The 15,786-nt window shown below is 46.6% G+C and overlaps 1 protein-coding gene across 1 annotated transcript in view; it reads left to right on the top strand.

Annotated features, from left to right (window-relative positions):
- NKAIN1 (sodium/potassium transporting ATPase interacting 1) overlaps nt 1-15,786 on the top strand; it is a 119,524-nt gene that overhangs the window by 98,817 nt on the left and 4,921 nt on the right. The window contains exons 2-4 of the mRNA XM_027864749.1: nt 10,315-10,452; nt 12,272-12,352; nt 14,980-15,177. Coding sequence (XP_027720550.1) covers nt 10,315-10,452; nt 12,272-12,352; nt 14,980-15,177 — 417 coding nt within the window. The remainder of the gene's footprint in view (nt 1-10,314; nt 10,453-12,271; nt 12,353-14,979; nt 15,178-15,786) is intronic.

The raw sequence follows: 15,786 nt of genomic DNA, 5'->3' as shown, positions 1-15,786 counted from the left end.
TAAGCTGCCCCAGCCCAGATAGTCTGAGACTGCCATTATTTAAATTTGTATCAGAAATTAAACCCTTTTAACTATGTCTACATCTATGCTATTATAGTTTTTATTTTATTTTAATTGGTGTCTGAATAAAATAAAACTCCAGCCTTTAAAAGGCAAGAAAAAACTATCATGATAATTCAGCTATGAGGTGATGTGGTCCTAGACTAGGTTGGTAGGCATAAGGTTGGGAAAAGAGGTTTAAGAGAATTAATGGGACTTGTAATTGACTAAATAGATACAGGGGTTTAGGGTGAGGGAGATGACTCTATGACTTAGGGACAGGGGAATGCTGACATTGTTTATTCTGAGCCCTGTCATCTGCCACCAGTGCTGCTAGGTCACCCCTTCTCATGTAGATCCAGTGATTTAGAGGGACCTTGAAGAGGTCATTTGGTTCTATATCCTATCTCAAACAAACTATGACCTAATCTACACATGACATTGCTACTGCGAGAGGAGCTACAGTTATCACAATTGAATGTGAATGAGACAAACTCACTCATTAAATGGAAGAATACAGAAGAATGATTAGGAAGCAGAATCCGACTACATATATATGTATTTTTTTTAGAAGAGAGAGGAGCTTGTGGAGGTTTTGTGCACCTGGGCCACCCTGCAAAAAGAATTGATAGGGAATGGGAAAAGATTATGTGAGGCTCAACCTGCATATTGCCTTGATCATTAAGCTAGGTTTAGCTTAGAGAGAGGTTCTCAGGGCTAGGGCTTTATCTGATAGATCCTGAAGGAGAGAGAATTATTGGTGGCTTTAACATGTTCTCTTCAGCTGTTCATCAGGAGAAGCAAGTAATCAATCAGTAAGCATGTATTAAGCATCTATTGTGTGTCAGGAGTTAGGAATATAGAGATAAAAAAAGTCACTGCCCTCAAGGAACTTACATTCTATGGGGAGATATAACATGTTCACAGAAAAGTGAATGCAGGATATGGAAAATAAATACATAGTGATGGGAGGGGTAGGGAAATGAAGGCAAAATAGGGAACACTTCTTAAATGAAGTGGCATTTAAGTCAAACCTTGAAGGAAACTATGCATACCTCATTTTAGCCATGTGATACAGTCTGTACAAAGACATGGAAGTGGCAAATTGAATATCAAGTGTTGGGAATAGCAAATAGGTCAATTTGGATGGAGTGTAGCATGCACAAAAGATAATAATGTATAATTAGCCTAGAAAGCTAACCTGAGCCAGATTGTGAATGGCATTAAATGACAAACAAAGAATGTAGAGGCAATGGGGATCTTCTGAAGCATCTTGAGAAGAGAAGTGCCATGGACAGACCTGTGCTTTAGGACAGTCATTTAGGCTGACGTGTAGAATATTGATTGCGGAGGGCAGAGACCCAGGAGAGGAAGGCTAATTAGGTTGTTGTTGTTTGTTCTAGTTCTGGAAGAGGACCATAACATCAGGAAGTTGAGGCCATGACTTGCAAGTGAATTGGATTACAGTGAGGCAGGGCTGTGCAAAGTCACCAGCCTCACTTTCTTCTCCGGAGCCATCTGGGTCCAGTAGCCAGATACAGATCAGGACAGCCTGAGATGGCCCTAGATGCAGTTAGCCTTTTTAAGCTAAGGTTTTTCCCAGGTCTCAGTTTGACAGAGGCAATGTCCATTCAGTGATTAAGGCTAGGTAAGAAATGAGGCAAAGAATGGCCTCTTTTCACCTAGTCAAAAAAAAGAGTCAATATAGGAGATGAAGATCCTCAGGGTTTCTGGCCAAAATAGAAACAATTGCTATTTACACTTGCTCTGAGCCATAAGGCCCCAAACAATGACCAAGTGAGGCTTGGACTGGGATCTATTGTTGGCCAATCAATGAGAGCTAATTAGGAAGCTATCCCAGTAGTCCCGTGAAAGGTGGTGATAAGAACCTGAACTTGAGTGGTTATAGTATCAACAGAAAGAAGGGGAAAGATGTAAGAAATAATTTTTGTTGTTGTTCATTCACTTGTGTCTGACTCTTCACGACCCCATGGACCATACTGTCTGTGGGGTTTTCTTAGCCGAGACACTGGAGTGGTTTGCCATTTCCTTCTCCAGCTCCCTTTACAGATGAAGAAACTGAGGCAAACAGGATGAAGTGATCTGCCCAAGATCACACAGGGAGGAAGTGTCTGAGGCCAGATTTGAACTCAGGTCTTCCTGACCCCAGGCCTGGTGCTCTATCCACTATGATACCACCTAGCTGACTCCTTAGAAATAATAAGGAAGTCAGAATACTAGGATCCGGCAACAGATTGGATAAATGGAGTGAGAGAAAGTAAGGAACCAAGGATAACACTTTAGTAGTGGACCTGGGTGCCTGGAAGGATGATGATGCCCTCAACAGAATTAGGGAATTCAGGAGAGGTGGAATGTGGAGAATAAATAAGCAAGTACTTGAAGTACATGGGATAAAGTAGAGTGGAGTGGAGTGGGTGGAGGGAGGCTGAAACCAGAGAATTACAGTGATTTTGAATTTACAGAACTCATCCATTTCTGCTTACTTATGTCCTTTGAATGATCCTTGATTTAATCTCCATGATACTATCTAAATCTGCTTCTCTTCATAATCCAATTTCACATTTATCTGAATAAGTGGGCAAAGAGTCTTAAATGCCTTGGGCTTGGGCAGAGTGCCTGAGCTGCAGTAAGTTTGAGATATTTGAGCTAGTCCAGATCATTCATTCTGTACAGATACAGAAGGCTTGGCCAAGCAGCTTGGCCAAGGTCACACAATGACTTAATGACTGACCCTAGATGAGTCTGGCCCAATATATTTAAGTGGAAGTTGGGCGGTCACTTGGCAGGGACAATGCAAAGGGCATTCATGCATCCGGAAAGGGCCAGCAAACCACTCTTGAGAACCAAATTCAAGGCCTGCCAGCTAAGAATGGTCTTGACATTTTTTAATACAATGCAACTTTATTTAAAAATATAAAAACCATTCTTAGCTCTGGAGGCTATAGACCAACCCAACCCCATGGGCCATAGTTTGCTGACCCATAGATTAGACAATCATGAAATTATAGATTTAGAGCTAGAAGGGAGTTCAGAGGCCATCTAGCCTAACTCCTTTGTTTAGGCAGCTAAACTAGGTGACACAGAAAATAGTGTGGGCCTTGCAGTGAGGAAGCCATGATTTCAAATCTGGCCTCAGACACTTGGTAACTGGGGGACACTGGACACGATGATAATGGGAGATGACAATGGTGCCTGCCTACTGGACAAGTCACTTATGGGGATGATAATGGCACTGCCTCCCAGGATTGTTGTAACAATCACATAAGAGAGTATTTGTAAAGTGCTTTTCAAATCTTAAAGCATTATAGAAATGCTAGCTATTATTATTTCACAAATGAGAAAACTGAAGCCTGGGGAGAGTGATTTGCCCATTAGATAACCAGCTCTTTGAAGGCAGGGACCATCTACCTTTCTTTGTATCCCCAACCCTTAGCACAGTGCCTGGTACCCAGTAGTCACCTAATAAATGCTTATTGATATGGGGTAGCTAGGTGGCACAGTGGATAGAGCACTGGCCCTGAAGCCAGGAGGACCTGAGTTCAAATCCAGCCTCAGACACATAACACTTGCTAGCTGTGTTACCTGGGCAAGTCACTTAACCCCAACTGCCTAAAAATTAAAAAAGCAAAACCAAAAAAAATGCTTATTGACTTGGCTTTTCGATTTCCCTAAAGTTGCAGTTTTGCTGTTGTTATTTAGTTTTTAGTTGGATCATGTCCAATGTAAGAAATAATTGTTGCTGTTGTTCATGACCCTGGGTGAAGAGGGTGGGGGTTTTTAGGGTGCTCCTAGATGCACAGAGGCACCCCAAGATCGTGGAGAAAAAGCCCAGATCGCTGCACGGATCTGCCTGAAAGAATTCAACCCAGATCTTCTTCCAGACAGAGGAAAAGTTTATTAAAGATAAGCATATAGGCCAGACTCCAAAGGAACCCAAACATCAGTGATCTAAATGGGAGTTAAGGTGGTCAGGTGTGGTGTGAGGCAGTCTCAACCTCTTGGGCATGAGGAAAGCTCAGAGTCTGAGTGGGGGTTGAGAGCTAAGGTGGTCAGGCCAGGTGAAGTTCCTTAGGAGCGGGGAGTGGGGGTCTCATCCTCTAGGGGCATGAGAAATTCCCAGCATCAGAATGGGGCAAAGTGAGTCTTAAGTACAGAAAGACTGGGGGAGGGGTCTAAGGAGTGGCCAAGCAGTTTGGAGTTGGGGGAGGCAGGGCCTAGGGAGATCTGGATGGGGGTGGCCAGCAAGCTGGGGAGAACAGAACTTGGTTCCTGGACTTTGCAGCGCCTAGCTAGGATTAAGGGTGGCCAGAGGAAGGGGGTGATTGGTTGGGAAAAGAAAGGGTCCAGGTGAGAGTTTTCATTTGGAATGTCTGAGGGATTTGAACAGACAATGAGAATAGATAATGAAGGGAGCTGAAATGGTGGGAAGTTTGCTTTCAAATAGAGATAAAGAGAGACAAACAGAAGCCAGGTTCTTTTTAGGGTCAGGAAGGAAAGCGCATTTGTATAAGCTTAAAAGGTAAGGCTAAGGCTTTCAAATTGAAAGAGATAAAGTGAGTCTACAAGGAATCTAAAAGTTTTAAGGTTTTTCTGGGAATTGTAAACAAGGAGCCAAATTCCTTTTGCAAAGGTAAATCTCTTCATGGGGACCATACTGTCTATGGGATTTTCTTGGCAAAGATACTGGAATGGTTTGCCATTTCCCTCTCCAGTGAATTAAGACAGACAGAAGTAAAGTAACTTGCACAGAGTCACACAGCTAGTAAGTGTCTGAGGCCAGATGTGAACTCAGGTCTTTCTGACTCCAGGCCCAGCACTCTACACACTGAGCCACCTAGCTGTCTCCTAAAAAAAAAAAAAAAGAGTTGCTCAGGTAGTAAACATCAAAGGGAGGGTTTGAACCCAAGTCCTCGGACTACAGAACCACCTCTGTATTCCCTTCCAATTCAACAATTAAATAAATCTATTCCAAAGTAGATAGGTAGGTAGGTAGGTAGAAACATAGGAGAACAGAAGAATCAAGGGACAAAACAAGAGACTAGTCAATCTGGATTGAGCCTGGAGTTCAAAAGATCTGGGTTCAAATCCCACTTCTGATACTCACTAGCTATGTGACCATAGACAAATGTCTTAACTCCTCTGGGCCACCATTCCAGCCCTGCCTCTCTGTCACCCATGACATGAGGATTGAATGAGAGACTATGTGTATGAAGGGCTTCCCAAGCCTCAAGGGCTCTCTATGTGTCACCTATTATTGTCAGTCCGTCAGCCGAGCCAGTCAGTCAAAGTATGACTAAGCCAGCAGGAGCCCATATACTCTTACTGAGAGTCAGAGCAAAGCAGAGGCAGGAACCTGAACCCAGAGGGAAGTCAGTGTGAAGAAAATAGGAGCCAGCACTTAACGAAGTACTTGGCACCTAGTAAGCACTTAATAAGTGCTTATTAACCTGACTTTACTTAAATGACTTTTCAGACTGGGTGGCACACTGGATGATTGGAATTCAGGGAGACTTGGGTTCAAATTCTGCCTCAGACACTTACCAGCTGGGTGACCCCAGGCAAGGTGCTTAACCTTTCTGAGCTTCAGGTAACTCTAAAATGGACATAATAATAGCACCTACCTGTTGTGAGGTAACATGTAAAGGGCTTTGGAAACTTTATAGCGCTATATAAACACGACTTCTTTTTACTAGCTATTATTAGCTTCTTGTATATTTCCTGTTGCGGTGCTGACCACTGGCAGGATGTGGGAGCCCTGAGCCCACAGGTGAAAGTAGCTAAGTGAGTACACCTGGCTGGAGAGGGAAGCTAAGTGCTTGGCAGATCCTAGCATGATCTCCTCCGTAATCCTCCGCTTCCTAGGTATGTGCCAACCTGGCCTGAGGGAGGGAGGGAGGGAGGGCGTCGTCAGCAAGAGGTCATCAGGGCCCCAGGGGCTGCAGCTGGGGAAACTGGGTTGTTGGCCCTTTGACTATGAAAATAGAACTTGGTCAGCAGAAACTTGGGCATAAGAGCCTGTGGGAGCTTAGAGTTGAATGACGGCAACCTAAGCCCAGCCCACAGGCCCATCCCCTCCCCCAGCCAACTTCCCAGGGGCCCACCTGCATTATTCAGCAGCCTCCCTTTCTTCCACCCTTGGGCGAGTGTCTAGATACAGAAGAGCATCCTAGCGGAAGAAGCAGAAGTGCCTAGGGGTGGTGGGGAGTGGGAGGGAGCTGCAGGTCCCCATGGCAACCATTCCCCTCAGCCTCTGAGCTACCAAATAAATAATCAGGGGTTGGGGGAACCAACTTAGCTTGGCGATTCCTGTGACTTTAAAGAAGAAGATGGGGGTGGGGGGGACAGTCCAGGAGAAGGATTACCAGAGGGAGTCTCTTGGCTAACCTAAGTCCTGCTTTGGAGGGGGGAAACAGGAGCGCTGAGGCTGGGGCAGGGGAAAGCTGCCCTTCCTCCTGACCTCTGGTGTGGGCACAGGTGGCCTCTTCTTGATTGGGGTGGAACAAATCGGAGCCCTGGGGCTGAAGGATCCTGATCTGATCATGAGGCCCGAGCTTGGCTGCCACCTGGTCCCAGCCGTGACAATCACAATGACAATAACAGAGCCAATGACTTTCAATGCCTTCCTTCTCTGCAGCCTCTAGTATTTTCACATTCTGTCATTTGTCTGGCTTGGGGCAGTGGAGAGAGTGCTGGACTACAAGTTAAGAAAACCTGAGTGCAAATCCTGCCTCACACATTTACTAGCCATGTGATCTTAGGCAAGTCACTTGACCTGTGAGCTCCTTGAAAGCAGCGGTCATCTTTTGCCTTTCTTTATATCCCCAGAGCTTAGCACAGTGCTTGGCACATAGTAGACACCTCATAAATGTTTACCGACTGACTTGACCTCTCTGCCTCAATTACCTCATCTGTAAAATGGGAATAATAATAGCACCTCCCCCCTGGGTTGTTGTGAGCATCAAACATATGTAAAGTGCTTTGCAAATCTTCAAGCTTTCTATAAATTCTAGCTATTCTTGATTCTCACATCTGTGGGAGGGAGGTAAGGCAGGGGTTGCTAACCCTTTTGAAGATGCTGAAACTCAAGTGAAGCAGCTTGCTGGAAGTCACACAGCAATTTGTGGAGCCAAGACTAAGCTCCCTTGACTTCGAGTCCAAGGTTCTTTCCATTGACACCCAGCGTCACCCCTCCATCCCTCTCCTGGGGAGAGGAGTGGTCTTCTTGCTTGCTAAATCACCTGATCAACTTGTGGGGCCTTCATATGTCCATCTGTCAAATGGGGCTAGGGATTCTCATTACGGGCTCTGGGTTCTCTACTATAGCTTCCTCCTTCTCTCTCTTACTCCATCTCACTCCACAGAGAAATCGATACTTTGAGGTGGAGCAAACAGGACTTCCCCTCCACCCCCCCCCCAGTGCTAAAGGCCAGGTGTGCTACAACTTCAGGAGGGACCCCACATACTGAGGGCTCAGAGTTTCCATCTAGGCTGCCCTAACTGGCTCTGAGGCCCGGGAAAGTCGGGGTCAAGGGAGATGAGGCTATCACAGGAGAGCTAAATTTGGGCAGAGAGGAGGAGGGAAGGAATCCTATCCAGAGGGCCATGGGCAGACCATGGTCATGGGTACCAGGCTGGCATCTCTGCCAAGAAGAGGCATCCCTAGCCGGGTGGAGCATTTGTACCCAGGGAAGAAACAAGGGACTTAAAAGATGAATGGCGGGGTTTGGAAATCTGGTTGGGGGGCTCAGAGACATAGGCCTGCTCTGAATCTGATAGAAGAGATGGGGGAGAGGTGGTCCACCCAAGGCCAGAGGAATAGGTAAACACTAACTCAATGTGGTCCTTAGGCAAGCTTCTGTTCCTCTCTCTTCCCTCAGATCCTGACCCTGTGAAATTAGGCATCTGGACTAGATCACTTTCAGGTCCCCTCCCCACCTCTGCTACTCTGTGTTCTAAGGTCCTCTTTTTGTTTGATTTTTGTTTTTGGCTAGGCAATGGGGTTAAGTGACTTGCCCAGGGTCACACAGCTAGTAAATGTTATGTGTCTGAGGCCAGATTTGAACTCAGGTCCTCCTGAATCCAGGGCCAGTGCTCTATCCACTGCACCACCTTGCTGCCTCAGGTCCTCGTAATAAATGTTTGTTGCCTTATTACCCTGCCTTCCAGCTCTGACATTCTGTGGGATGTGATAAGCAGGGCTATGGTTTAGCCAAACTGTGGAATATCTTCAGTCTGTGGCTTTCACTTTCTGCCTTTAAATAGAGGCAGGGGATTGGTCTAATGGCAGGCGCCGGCTCTTCCCTGCCTCCCAGGAGCTAACTCTTGGCTTCTCTGTGGCTTCCTCAACCTCAGAGTGATTTTTCCACCTTGGTGCCAAGGCCAACAATAGGTGGATCGCTCATGAATGGAGTTTATCCTGAGTCTCTGAGAGGCATGACTGAGTTCTCGATGGGAAGATGTGGCATGGAGGTGAGAGAGAAATCAATCAACAAACATTTGTTAAGCACTCATTATTTATACTGGGCAGCTAGGTGGTGCCATGGTGCATAGAGCTCTGGGCCTGGAGTCAGGAAGGCTCATCTTCCCGAGTTCAAATGTGACCTTAGATGCTAGCTGTGTGGCCCTGGGCAAGTCATTTATCCCTGTTTGCCTCAGTTTCCTCATCTGTAAAATGAGCTGGAGAAGGAAAAGGCAAATTGCTCTAGTATCTTTGCCAAGAAAACCCCAAATGGGGACAGGAAGAGTCCAATACAACAACATTATATATGTCAGGCCCTGTGTTAAATATAAGGGTACAAAGAAAGGCAAAACAGAAAAATAGTCCCTGCCCTCAAGGTGCTTATGTTCCAATTGGGGAGACAACATGTAAATAAATAGGTACAGAAAGAAAAGTTCAGAGGAGGTTGACGTCACCTGGACAGGAAGGCTCGAGAGGCTAAAGGGCTTCTTGCTGAAGGTGGTGGTTGAGCTGAGGCTTAAAAAGAAGCCAGGAATGTCAAGAGGCAAAAATGAGGAGAGGGAACATTCCAGATACAGGGAAAGCTGGGAGATGCAAGATGTAGTGTCCTGTGTAAGGACAATCGAGTTGGAAAACCCTGCTATCACTGGACCATAGAGTGTGTGGAGGGGGAGTAAAATGTGAAAAGACTGGGAGAGGCAGGAAGGGGCCAAGTCATGAAAAGCCTTAAATGTCAAATTGAGGCCTTCCTAATTGATCCTGGAGATAATAGGGAGCTACTGGAGTTTACTGAGTGGGGAGTACAGGGAAGGGATTGTGTGTGTGCGTGTGTGTGTGTGTGTGTGTGCGCGCGCGCGCGCGCGCACGCGTGCGCACACTCACCTACCTACACTTCAGTAAAATCACTTTGGCTGCTGTGTGAAAGATAGATTAGAGTGGGGAGAGATTTAAGGCACAGATGCTGATTAGAAAGTTTATTGTAGTAGTCTAGGCAAGAGGTGATGAGGGGCTAACCAAGGGTGTGGGATGTGGGAGGTTAGAGAAGAGGCTATATACGAGAAATTACAGGGAAGAAACAAGAAGATTTGGTCATTGATTGGATATGTGGGCTGAGAGTGAGGAGTCGATGGAGACACAGGTTGTCAGTCTAGGAGGCTGGAAGGACGGTGGTTACCCTTTACAGTACTAGGAAAGTTTGGAAAATGGGAGTGTTTGAGTGGAGTAGGGCATGAAGGGAAAGATAATGAGTTCTCTTTGGGACACCCACTTTGGAATATCCATTAGGCAGGTGGAGATGTGAGAGTGGAGCACCTAAGAGAGATTCTGGCTTGGACGTGTAGGTCTGGAAATCATCTGCATAGAGATGATAAATAAATTCACAGGAGCTATTTAGATCACCAAGGGAGATAGTATAGTGATAAAAGCAGGCTCAGGAGAAACCTTTATGGGACGTGAATAGTTAGAGGGCACGAGAAGGATGAGAAATCAGCAAAGGAAACTGAGAGCAGATAGCTAAGAGGGGAACTCAGGGAGAGGAGCGGCAGGAAAACCCAGAGAAGAGGGTGTAGTAAAGGGTATAGGGATTGGTGGTCCTGGAAATGAGGACAAAGAACAGATAAAATGTAGTGTGCCAGAAATAGCCAAAAACCACTGTTTAGTAACCCGGGGAGCTCATGAAGTACGACAGGGTAGTTCGGTAGGTGCCAGCTTCTGGAGAGCCTTCAATGCCAGATGGAGTAACTTGCATTTATTTTCTCCTGGATCCTCAGCCTTTCTCTCTCTTTTCCTATTCTCAGGTGGCAGCCCTGGAACGACAGGTCTTTGACTTCCTGGGCTATCAGTGGGCTCCCATCCTGGCCAACTTCCTCCACATCATGGCGGTCATCCTGGGCATCTTCGGGACTGTGCAGTATCGATCCAGATATCTCATCATGGTAGGACTCAGGAATATCCAACTTCGAATCTCACCCCAAGCACTTAGTAGCTATGTGACCCTGGACAAGTCACTTAACCTCTTTGTAAAATGAAGGAGTTGCCCTCGATGACCTCTAGGGTCCTTTTCAGTTCTAAATCTCTATCCTGTTTCTATATATGAAATACCTGACCCTGGGTTTCTCCAGATCTTCAGTCTAGTTATAGAAGACCCATGTCCTTTTATGGACTATATCCTCTCCCCCATCACCCCCTAGTAGAAAATAAGCTCCCTGAGGGCAGGGAATATTTATCTTTCTGTCTTTATGTCCTCAACAACTAGCATAGTGCCTTATACAGAACATGTGCTTACTGGATACTTGTTACTTTGAATTGGACTGATCACCCCACCTACAGCCCCTGAAGCCCTCCGATTTCGTGATAATGGTCACCAAGAAGGGAGCCCTTCCTCCCTCCCAAAGGATCTTCTGCCACTGTCTATAGCTGCTGGCTCTCTCAGCAGCCTTCAGGATTCAGTGCAGAGGGGATAAGGGAGGAGGAGCCCTTGGCACCAAGACCCAGGAAAGGGAAGGGTCTCTCCCAGTGTAATAGGACAAAGGGCTGGGATAAATGAGCTTCAGTCTTTTGTTCCCATCAACCCCTGCCACACACTACTGGCACACACACACACACACACACACACACACACGCGTATGTGTATATGTATATATACATATATATACACATGCATACATGCATACACACTTATATTCACCCACCTATTCATACACACATGCATACATACACATATACACACGTATACGTTTACACATGCATGTATATATACATATACATATACACATTCATTCACATGCATGCATGGGAAAGCTTAACTAAATTGGACTGTAACAGCCCAAACCAGAGCACCACAGGCCTGGAATTGAAGGGTTAGCAGGTTCCCCACACATGTGTAGTGCCTGAAGGGAAATAAGTCTCAGGGGCACTGGCCTTGCAAAGTCAAATGCATAAAATGGTGTTCTTCATAGCACTCTGGTCCAGGGGTGTGCCCGCAGACCCAATACAATGTAAGCTTCTTTATCAATAAAACGTTAAGCCCCCTAAGGGAAGAGCCTGGATCTTTTCTTTCTGTTTTTGTATCCGCAGCTTCTAGTACGGTGCTTGGCACACAGTAAGTACATAACTAGTGCTTGTTGAATAAATGAATTATCCCCAGAATAGAATAACCCACCTCGTCCCTCTCCCCACCTCCACCTCCCTCACCCCAGCCTTGTCCTCTTCTGTACAGGTAGCCAAGGGCTGGGCCTTTCTGGCAGAATGCCATTTCCCAAAGGGGGCTGCATCTGGGATCTGTAAAATCTCAGGTTCTGCAGTCTTTTCCAGGAATTCTCCAGTCCAGACCTCAGTGCTCCAGAATTTACCCCTCCAAACACTGTCCCTTCACCTGAGTGTTATTTATGTTATTAGAGGGTGGCTTTAGTTGCAGGGATGGGGTGGGGTCAGGTCAGGGGTGTTTATAGGCTAATTAAGTCAGGGATAAGAGGTGAACTGAGAGAACAAGGCAATGGGAACTTGGAGGAGACACTGGCTTGTGCAGAAGAAACCTATGGAACCTGAGGTTTATAGTCGAGCCTGCTCATCCCAGATTCCCCTTCCCCCTGACAGATAGGCACCAATGGATTCCTAATATGTTTTGTGCCTCCTGTTCCCCCTTCATGATCTCTGAGCACCCTCCTAGCTCTAAGGTTCTCTGGCTGTGCTCCTCACATAAAGCCCACTACTAAGCACATTGGCCAACTGCCTGCCCCTCTGTTCTCTCCCCAGTATGCAGGCTGGCTTGTTCTCTGGGTCGGCTGGAATGCATTCATCATCTGCTTCTACCTGGAAGTTGGGCATTTGTCTCAGGTAAGCACCCCAGCCCGGTCTTCTTTTGCCCATCCCTATCCCAAGCAGCTTCTGACCCAAATTATATCAGTGTTCCAGGGGGGAAAGAGGGAAGGGAAGGGAATATGCATTTATATAGCACCTACTGTGTGCACGGTCCTGTGCTAAACACTTTACAAAGAGATAATTTGATCCTCACAACAACCCGGATGGGTAGGTGCTGTTATCCCCATGGGTCTAAGAGCTCTCCACCCCTCAATCTTGTTCCAGAGCTAAGGAGTCTGAACATGCCCTAGTGCTGTGCTCTGCCCCAAAGGATGACACCCTGGCACCAGTCAGGGTCTGTGAACTGGGGTCAATCACCAAGAAGGAATGGAGCTAGAGAATCAAGCATTAATGGCTGGCTTACAAGGTTAGGGAGGTCTTCTCTGTTGTCCCTCTGGACAGGCTCCCTTCCACTCCTCACCATGCCTGCATGACCATGTAACAGCATCAAGGATCACCCCTATTATCCTGAGAAATGTAAGGAAAGGATACCTGTGTGGCCCACCACTTCCCCCTACTGGCCATATATAAGATTACAAGAACAGTCCAAAGCCCTGGACTCTTTCCCACCAAGAAGGACAAATAGACAGACACACATACATACTTTGGCTTCCAATCTCTGCTTTCTCTCTCCCTCAATTCCTACCTCCACCACCTAGGGGATCTAGGAAGAGCCTCTGCCTGCCTCTACCTCCCCTTGTTCCAAGTGTGTCTTGAGATGATATATGTGCACCCATCCCACGTGGAGCAAGCACATGCCAGCTTGGCCCTTGGAACATTTACTGGGTCACCTTGGACAAGTCACTTACTCACTTTCTCTGAGGCTCAGTTTCCTCATGGAAATAATAATACTTCTACTACCTGTCCTACAGAGTTGTTGTAAATGAGAGCAATCAGTCAACAATGAATGAATGAGTGAGGGGGTGAGTGAGTGAATGAGTGAAAAACTTTTATTAAGTACTTACTATGTGCCAGGTACATAGTGCCAGAACTAGATTCTGGAGATACACAGACAAAAGAAAACAGTCTCTGCTCTCAGAAAGCTTCCATTCTATAAAGGGAATAAAACATGCACATGGACATGCATAGATACAAGGTAGATACAGAATAAATACACAGTAATTGACCAGAGGAATGTGAGTGCAATAACAAACTGAGAAATCAGGAAGAAGTAGCTTGAGCTTAGCATCCAAGGCAGCTGGGGATTCCAAAAGGCGAAAGGGAAGCAGGGTATCCTAGACAGAAGGGACAGCCCACTGCAAAGAGCTCAAGAGAAACAAAGACAGTTGTCTATGGCCCAATCAATAAGAATTTACTAAGTACTTAATATAAGCCAGGCACCATGCTAAACCAAGTCTAGGGGGATGGGGGAGCACAAAGAAAGGCCAAAACAGTCCAAGATGCTTACACTGTAACCAGGGACACAACATCTAAATAGATAGGTACGTGCAATGGATATGGAGTAGATTAAAAAAAACTACCTTGGAGAGTGAGGAGAGCAGGGAGGGAGGTAGAGGATGGAGAGAAGGGAGACAGAGAGAGAGAGAGGGAGAGAGAGAGAGAGAGAGAGAGAGAGAGATTGAGAGAGAGAGAGAGAGAGAGAGAGAGAGACTGGAAAAGGCCTCTTACAGAAGATGGCATTTGAGCCAAGTTTTGGAGGAAACCAAGAATTCTAATGGGGTAGGGAGAAAGGAATGAATGAATGAAGTGCTTAAATTGCCCAGCACTGTACTAAAAGCTTGGGATATAAATAAGGAAAGTAAAACCAATCTCTGCCCTCGAGGAACTTGCATTCTAATGGAGGAGTTACACACAAAAGGAGGAGAGTTGACCAAGGAAGGGCATTTTGTCTACAGAAAGTTACAAGGATAGTTCAAGATAACGTAAAAATGCATGTAACCTCTAGGTACTATACAGACAATTCTTGCTTCATGTAAGTGAACCATTCTGTAGACCTCCATGTTAAGCAATGTTTGTGTAATGCAAACTTGCCCATGGATGTGGGGGAATGGAGGGAGGGAGGGAAGCAGGGAGGGGGCTGTGCTGTGGAGGGAGGGGCCACCACAAGGCTCAAGGATATGTGGTGGCCGGGGATGGACCTTCAGTACCAAAGCATAGATGGACAGAAGACAGAGACACCAGGGCTGGATATGGGGGTGGGCAGGTGGAAGGGGGCAAAAGTCTCGCCTCTCTTAGTGTCTTGCTTCTCAAAACAAGCCCCAGGCCTGCAGTGGCCACAATGGCATTTTCTCTGTATCTTCATTCTTCTACTTTCACTCAGAGGAGGATTTTTTTAGAGTTTTTTTTTGTCTTTTTTTTTTTTTTGGTGGGAGGTGGGAGGCCACAGAGCACCAGGCTGAGGGGTAGGAGTGGAGAGACAGAGCACAGTACTGATTCCTTTTCCTAGGGGAATGAGAAGTTTAGGTCCCCTTAACCCCTAGGTCACCGTTCATAGGTGCTGGAGGTAAAGAAGCTATACAGATTTCCTTTTCCCTTGGCCAGGGATAGTTTTAGGCCTCTTCTTCTCCCCGGGGCCATCTGGACCTAAATGAGGGCAGGGGGAAGGTGGGAAGCTTAGACTTCCTGGATACTGATCTCTTTAGGACCGAGACTTCATTATGACATTCAATACATCCCTGCATCGCTCTTGGTGGATGGAGAATGGCCCTGGTTGCCTGGTGACGCCTGTGCTGAACTCCCGCCTGGCCCTGGAGGACCACCACGTCATCACCGTCACTGGCTGCCTGCTTGACTACCCCTACATTGAGGTGCTCAGCAGCGCCCTTCAGATCTTCCTGGCAGTGAGTTACCCTGCAGTCCCCACAAGCCTTCCCCTGAGCTCCTCTCCCCTCCCTAGGGGTGGAATGCTGTGATCTGAAAATTCTGTCTCAACCTTACTGGGGCAAGACTAGAGTCATTCCCAGATCCCAGGAGAGGGGGCAGCCAGCTAAGAGAACCCTTAAGGCTCTTTCCTCCAGGTAGGCACCTTGGTACAATCAACTAATCAGCAAGGATTATAAAGCACCATGTGTGAGGAAGTATGCAAGATGATGGTGACACAAAGACATTAATGAAACAATTCCTACTCTCAAGGACCTTGCTAAGGTTCTGTCAGGGGAAACAAGATGTGCATATGTAAATACGTGCAAAATAAGCACAAAATTAATAAGAGGTAAAGTTAGGGAGTGAAAGAACCAGAGTTGGAGGTGGGTGGGAATCAGGAAAGGCATCACAAAGAAGGCAGGGCTATGCCTTTGAGGAAAGTGAGAGATTCTCTGAGGCAGAGCTTAAGAAGGGAGTACATTTGGGGCAGCTAGGTGGCGCAGTGGGGGGCAACTAGGTGACGCAGTGGGGGGGCAGCTAGGTGGCGCAATGGATAGAGCACCGGCCCTGAAGTCAGGAGGACCTGA

Source organism: Vombatus ursinus, unplaced genomic scaffold, assembly GCF_900497805.2.
Source record: "Vombatus ursinus unplaced genomic scaffold, bare-nosed wombat genome assembly UNPS02014775.1, whole genome shotgun sequence".
Lineage (NCBI taxonomy): Eukaryota > Metazoa > Chordata > Mammalia > Diprotodontia > Vombatidae > Vombatus > Vombatus ursinus.
This window is presented reverse-complemented; position numbering and strand designations above follow the sequence as displayed.